This window comes from Phallusia mammillata, chromosome 2 (assembly GCF_965637545.1).
Source record: "Phallusia mammillata chromosome 2, kaPhaMamm4.hap1.1, whole genome shotgun sequence".
In the NCBI taxonomy this organism is placed as follows: Eukaryota; Metazoa; Chordata; class Ascidiacea; order Phlebobranchia; family Ascidiidae; genus Phallusia; species Phallusia mammillata.
Window position 1 is genome coordinate 21,008,004 of NC_137253.1, and position 7,482 is coordinate 21,015,485.

At 37.6% G+C, this 7,482-nt stretch overlaps 1 protein-coding gene across 1 annotated transcript; it reads right to left on the reverse strand.

Moving 5' to 3' along the window:
- Positions 1–247: 247 nt before the first annotated feature.
- LOC145212678 (uncharacterized) lies at positions 248–4,547 on the reverse strand. The gene is made up of 8 exons (XM_080080898.1): positions 4,013–4,547; positions 3,847–3,941; positions 3,355–3,473; positions 2,973–3,196; positions 2,267–2,382; positions 1,741–1,867; positions 1,584–1,678; positions 248–705 (listed from the first exon to the last, which is right to left on the reverse strand). Exons 1-8 carry the CDS (start codon positions 4,314–4,316, stop codon positions 499–501), a joined length of 1,287 nt encoding a protein of 428 aa, XP_079937024.1. The 5' UTR covers positions 4,317–4,547; the 3' UTR covers positions 248–498.
- Between the last annotated feature and the right edge of the window lie 2,935 nt (positions 4,548–7,482).

Sequence of the window (7,482 nt, forward strand, 5' to 3'; positions counted from 1 at the left end):
TGATTTGAAAATGTTGAATTCTCGTTTAATGTTGGTTTGATTTCTACAGGCACTTTTGGATTCTTAATAAATCTGATGCCTATAAAATGAAAAATATAATGTAAACATATATGACAATGGATTAAATGTAATTTTAATCAAAACGTATTGTGACGCTTTTGCTATGTTTTGAAGCTGAGTTTGGTAAACACAAATGGCCTACATAAACTAAAGCCCTATTAAAGTTGCCCAAAGAAAAAACAATACCTTGCAAAAACAAAACCATTTAATACGTAGCACAAAGGTTAGCTGACGTCGGAAAACAGAGAAAAAAAGGCAAACGGAAATAAAATACATAAAATTCGTACACATTTAAAATTAGGAAAAACAAGTCTTCCCACCGAATCGTTAGAACAATTGCACAGACAACAATCCGTCTTTGAAAAAGTACAATTGAAAATTGAATAACCTTGCATACAGTAAGTAGGTGTTTAACGCAAATATGGTTATACTAGTGGTCTAGTTTGCATCACTGGGACACTGCCAATAATGTATCCGACATTCTTTGCGCGATGATGCTTCTGTTTCCGCTGCATCTGTCGTCCGAACGCAAATGCAGTTGTAGCTTCTTTGAAACTTTGTCGCAACTGCTCCTGTTTCAACGCTCTTTAAAGAAGCCGTATATCCTGATGATGAGGAGCATGTTGCGCCAGTTACGACGTAGCCCTGCAAGCACAAATATTTAGGTGAATATTAATCAACCCTTTTGGGAATTTTTTGGAGTTGGATTCCTTTGAGCTCATCATTTGTCAAATTGGACTGTTTAAAGGCTTACCATACGGCAATTTTGCCAATGTAGGTTAAGGTATAGACTTGGTGGCCCTATTAACTGTTTGTGGAAATAACGCGGCCCCCCAAAAGCAAGTAGGCCTATAGCCAGGGTTGCCATACCGTCCTTATTTCTAAGATTTGTCCTTATTTTGAACGGCTATGTCTTAGAAAAGTTCAGTGTCCTTATTTCTAAGAAATGTCCTTATTTGTGACTGTAGTCCTAATTTTGTCTTATTTTCAACAATTACTATAGTCAAAAATCCCTGCTACAGGGAAAAGTAAACTTAGACCTGAGCTGTCGTGAGATGCACTTAGTATTTTATACGAACAATCAAGTTGGTGGAACAGATTGTTTCTGGCCAAAATATTGCAAATGATATGTCATGGCTTGTATAAATGCAAAGATTTGTTCAAAAACGTGTGTTCCGTTTCGCATAAAAAGTTAATTTTTCGGTTGTCCTTATTTTTAGTTTCAAGTCGATGGCAACCCTGCCTATAGCATTTAGAGGTAAAATGATTACGGGGGTTGGGGATTTAAGTTTGGGCCTAAAGTTAGTGTTGGGGTTATGTTATTTTTTCCATACTTTTTACGAAGAGTTTCGACTCTTTTTTCCCTGTCTAAATGCAGTATGGACAGCAAAGTATCATTGCTTGGTTAAAAACGGATAAAAATGACTTTTCTGCGAAAAAATAGTTGATAATGGCGTTAAATTAACTTGTTTTTACAGTGCAGCCAACAGCAAACATTTTTTCGCCAACCAGACGTAAATTACCTTTTCAACAAAATATTCACCACTTTCCATGGTTTTCTGTGTGGAAGAACCGCCGATGGCAAAAGTGTGGTACCTGCACTTCGATGAGAAGAAACCTGATCAAAAATATACACAGTGAAATTTAGGCGCCGTGTTACTCTCTAAATATCGTACTTACTTGTCAAGCTGCCAAACACTTTGTTGACTTGTGATGAATTTAACGAAGTCATGTAATTTTGAATTTCACTTGGAATCGAAGATTGATTTTGGATGTTTGTTGTGACGCTTTGCAAAATCTCTGACGTCTAAACAGGCAATGTACACATTTTTTGTATTTCGTTCTTTAATACTTGCTTAAAAATATTATATCTTTATCAAACACAATGAGCAAACGGCGAAAAAATACTCGCTCTACCCCAAAAAATGTATATTTCCGATATAAAGCTTTCCAATACACTTGGGGAAAACTGATTTCCAGACATCCTTGCTTCTATTTTCCCAACAGGACCTATGATTCATATAATCTAATTTCAAAAAAACTCTTATTGGTGGTTTAACATTGCTGTTCAATTCCCGAAGTAACTTTATTAGCTCATTTAATCCTCAAACAAAACCAAAACTCAATGCGGACAATTGTACGGCGATATTTAAAAGGCAATGGTTTGAGACTTTAACTGGATTAAAACTGTTGATAGGGATAATACCTTTTCACTGCGTTCTGAAAGCTGATTGAGCTTTTGCTGGTTTGATGTCACTTGCGTTTGAAGCTTCTTTAATTCCAACTTCAGACCGTCAACATCATTTTGCAGTCTAACTTCGCCTAGCAAAATATTTATAGTCATTACTTTGACATGGTGACCGGCTGATTCGGTAATGGCGCCTTCAATGGGCCTGGCGTACTGTACTTTGACATGAATGACTATATCGGTGATTTAAACATATATTAGCTATGCAATATTTTGAAAAGAGACAAGGGGTTGTTAAGTTGCATTAAGGTTTTCCACCTATGCAATAGTGGTCAAAGGGGTAACAGTAGTCAAGGGCATTCGTATATTCCATGTTGGTTTCTGCGCGACTCGGCAATAACCCCTATCCTATTGGTGTTTGCTTGTGTATGACACGCATACTTTGCAGTCTATATAAAAAAGCATAAAAAAGTCGCACTAAAACCAATGGAAATGTCAAACGTGGTTCGTTATAAAATAGAGTCGGTTTTGTCCACGATAAAGTCGTTACATAGGTCAAAGAATAACACAATAAGTCGTTGTAAACGATAAGTAAGACTGCAGACAATGCACACTTTTTTCACTTATCAGGTGGCAAGCTGTTGACAAGACATAAGTTGGTTAGTGTAGCCATCATTGCAAACGTATCGTAGTTTTCACAAACCATCCAAAAACGGAGTATTACCTGACGTAGTAACGGGAGAGAGTATTCCAAGAACAATTAGAATCACAAGGACTATTGATAGAAGACTAATAAGAATTGAAACGATAAAACAGATGACAAGAATACATCCACATCTCTCGCTAATCTTCGAGTCATCTCGTTGTTTTTCACTTGTTGCGGTATCTACCACGCTCGGAAAAGGACTACCTGCCCGTATACCGGAATACATGGGATTTTGTCGTTCTCTAGGTAAAAATACCTTTATTAGTGGATAAGCAACGAAGAAAAATACTAGCGACTAAAAAATTTGAACTTTACGATTTTGCCACTAGATTTGTTAAACTAGGTGCTGAATCAAATTTTTGCCGAGTGTCGAAAAATCGTTTGTTCAATATACACTTACCTCGGAAAGTCGTGTCCGTTTGTTGGCTTTTGCTGACTTTGAACGCAATTAACTTGGTTTCCGGACACAGACATGCTAGGATTGTTTAATCTTTCGTCAAGTAAATTTTTTCTCTCAAGCTGCAATACATACACCATAGAATAAATAGTTGATCGCAACATAAGTAAGTGTTAGGTCCTTACATTTTTTACGCAGTTTTTAAACTGTTATGGAACGCAATTATTGTGTGCTAGATTGAACCTAATACACATGCACATAGCGAATATTGTCTGATCCACAGTTGTGCGTGTGGTTCGTGCATTCAATGAGAGAAAAAAGACAGCTTGAAAAGACACCACATATAGCTTAATCCCCTTTTATGTTACGCCCTAAAGTCAAAAGATGCTGTCAGAACCATGCTCTTTGGGATTAGGGTTTGACGTACGAACTGTGGTCAAACAAGAACGTGTCGACTATGATTGAACATGGGGTGTTTATGTTTAACAAACTTACAGTTTTGTATCTGTCTGGTAGTTCTTCGTAGTCATGTAGTGGTGCATTTGGAACACCTTGGGTCATATTAGCTTGGTGACGGTTTTTGATTAATGCTGCAACCCAAACAAACATAATAAGTGGAAAAATTTCCACCTACAAACTTTTGCAACGATTTAAACATTACCTTCGTTGGCATTTGACTGTAACAGCGGTTGTGACATCAAATTTGTTTGGTCAAAATGCATTGAGTTTGCCCTTGGTACGTTTACGATTGGCGTTCCAGTGTTGGAAAACTCCATTGAGTAGTTCTCGAGAAGATCACCGCACGACGCGCTCTGCTGATTTTCATTGCTAGTCAACAACCTACTTGATACAGTTCTTCGAGAAGGTGTTGTTTGCTTGGCTGGTAAGGGTACAGCAGGCAAGGGTGAATTCGTACTTCGTCCAAACGATTGTCGCTTTATACGACTTTCTTGTACATTACTCATTTTGGGTCTACATATGACTTAAATTTAAGAGCACTAAATAGCCCTTCTCAGGCCCAAATCGCACATGTTTAAAAGTTATTAGGGCTTAAATATTAAAAGACAGACTGCTCTACGTTGCTTGACTCGACTCGATTCAAAATTTTTACCTCATCCATATAAAAAAGGCTACCTTATCTAAACAAGAATAGCTAGCAAAATTCTACTGATTTTACAGCTATAATACAATGGACAGAAAACAACCTGCCGCTCTTCACAACATAACGAATAAGTGCCTTGGGGGTAATACGAAGTGTTACGGTTGAGCAGACACCTGACTGTGCTGTGTGCACAGTGGTTAAATCCGTAACAATGTTTGTTGATAGCACCTTCAAATAGGTCCCGCATTTCGGAAGGGTTTTTGAAGATGCAAAAGTTATATATGAAAAAGATATCAGCCCAGCACTATATATTGGTCTACTGTTTAGACTAGGCTGCGATTGCACAATTAAGGTCCTAAATCGCACGTGAATACACGGAACTTCAGCGATTAGTTATTAAAAAACGATCTTTTGGTTTGGAATTTAAACAACTGTTGCAGCTTATTTGCCAGTAATTGCAGACTTAATTTTCTTTTCTCTCTCTACAACATGTTTTACAACCAGGGAGTCGAACCGCTTGTCATATGGGTTCAGGTTCGGTTCGGGTTCACTTGGTTTTGTTTTTAAGGGTTCGGGTTCGGTTCAGGTTTTTAAAAATGTATATTTTCGGGTTCGGGTTTTGTTCCGGTTTGGGCAAATTATCCGGTCCGAACCGGTTTGCGGTTTTTAAACCGGTTCAAATTTTCATTCGTTTTAATTTATATCTACCCATCATCTACTTGGCCTTATTAAACTCCAAATAAATTTTGACCGTGCACTGTTATTTTTGACACGCCCTATAGGTGTTATCTCGCGTATTCCTCAGTGCGCTGTTTTGAAAAAAATCACAAAATATAAAACAGACTGCATTTTTTACTGGTTCAGTTCGGGTTCGGGTCCAACGCCAAACAAAATATGGGGTTCAACTCCGGTTCGGGTTTTTAGAAAATCGTAATTAGCGGTTCGGGTTCGGTTCGGGTTTAATGAAATTAACCGCTCAAACCGGTTCGCGGGTTCGGGTTCAGTTCCGGTTCGACTCCCTGTTTACAACCATTGATCCCAATTGTGACGTAATATTTATCTGCCTGCTGCGTCCGAACACAAGTGGTTTAGTTCCCTTTTGGTATGACGACACAGTGCTTCGTCAGTAATTTATAAAAGCGTTTTGTGGCTTTTATCGTTGTTCTGGTGTGAGGTATATTCATTTATTTACGTGAAGCATTGAATAAAACCTGCAGTGAAGACCCCTAGCCTTGGTGTGACAACGGTTTAGAACTCTTTCTGAAAGTTTTTGTCTTTGGGGTTTTAAAAAATTTGAACTCCTTTCCCCCCGTTTTTGTGACGTTTGCGGACAGGCGCGTTTACGGGGCATTAAAAAGATTAGCAAAGATGTTTTTTAAAGTTTGTTATATCTCTTGTGATTCGTTTAAACCAGTGGTTCTCAACTTTTTAAATTTGCGGACCGTTAAACTGTCTAAACAAATTTGCGGATCGGTAGACTTTCAAAATCTACCCAAAATGCGATAACGAAAAAAATATGCAATTCAAAAGTATTAATTCAATTTAATGAGAAGTTTTGCTGCTGTCTGTTTCATATCATACATCTTAAACGCGGTTCTTTGAGATGAAAAAGTTTAAATTGAAACATAAAATTGTACTATATTTGGCGGACCGGCAGGAAAGTTGACGCGGACCGGCGGTTGAGAGCCACTGGTTTAAACAAAGGAGGCGAGGAACTTTGTTTGGGACACATAACTTCTCCTTGATTACGTCATATTTTTATTGTCTGTTTGCATTTTAACCTAATATTTCACACGGTTGATGCCCAAAGTCCAGAAAAAAATCAGTCTGTAAGGACAGCGTGTTTGGCATATTTACTAGCGTTTGACACCCTGCATTCACCGGTACTTTATTGAGAAACAATTCTCTACTTTTATCTACCGATTGTGTTAGACATAGTCGTCTGTGGAAGAGCGAGTTTGGTTTGGTCGTCAGAAATTGTGGCTGTTTTGCTAAACACACAGTCGTAAATCGCCGCTTTAGCTTTGGTCAGGAACTGAAATTTTTTTTGTGCCGGTAGCATCCAACCCGCTTGGTCCTACGCGGTAGCTTGGTCCGTGTTTTACGATTGTGCCTATATTTGCACGTTCCAAATACGTTGTAGATTTAATAGATCAGAAACCGACAAGCATAAAAAATAAGCGAATTTAAAATGCCTTGTCAAGAAGGCGACACAAGTGAAATTGTATTTTACCGCTAGATGGCAGCTTTGATCGTAAGTGGTAGCGTTTTGTAATTTCCCTCTTATAAATGCGTACCATTGGTGCTGAGCAGCCAGAAGTTCCCGAAAAGTGATTCAGAATTCAGACATACGTATTGAATTTTCAGTCGATTCGTAAGGGCACGTGGGGTGTGAATTAGAATTAGTATTGCTTAAATTAAAAACTTCACCCTGAAGTTTGTAACAGCTTTATAAGGTATAGTTTGAATACAGAACCAAATTGAAAAGTTGTAGAAGCTGTATTTAAATTAGGGAATACCCTGTTTAGTTTGTCCGCTTTGCTATATGTGCGTAGTAAGCTACAATTTGTGTTAGAGTGACATTGACGAAATTACCATTTACATAGACTAAGAGTATACAAGACCCAAAGTTTGTTTCTTTATTCTTAAACTGAAATATTGTGCATGTAATTGTAGAGCAACAAAATGTCAGCTCAAAGTAAAGTTGAATCAGGTCAGCACCAACATGATAAAAGGAGAAGGTCTTCAGTACACATAGCAAGGAAAGGTGTGCTTCAGCATGCATACAATGTATCAAGGTTAGCTTTACATATATATCTACAGAATTAGTATCTTTGCAGTATTCAGTGTCAGTTTATAGTTTTAACATAACAGAATATTGGTAAGTCATTAGTTGAAACAAACATGCAAAACATAAACATAGTTTTAGTTTCTATTGTTAGGTAGATAAAGCTGGAGTAAGTGGAAAAGAAGTCACAAAATCAATACAATTTAAGCGAAATTTAAAATGTGTTCGCTGATTTTTCTTT

Bases quoted from the DNA above. Each gene is read 5' to 3' on its own strand.
- LOC145212678 (XM_080080898.1), bottom strand. From the start codon at position 4,316: ATGAGTAATGTACAAGAAAGTCGTATAAAGCGACAATCGTTTGGACGA. The intron at 1,868-2,266 runs GTATTATCCCTA...TTGCCTGTTTAG, and splicing joins TTTCAGAACGCAGTGAAAAG to ACGTCAGAGATTTTGCAAAG. The intron at 706-1,583 runs GTAATTTACGTC...TTGTGCTTGCAG, and splicing joins GTGAATATTTTGTTGAAAAG to GGCTACGTCGTAACTGGCGC.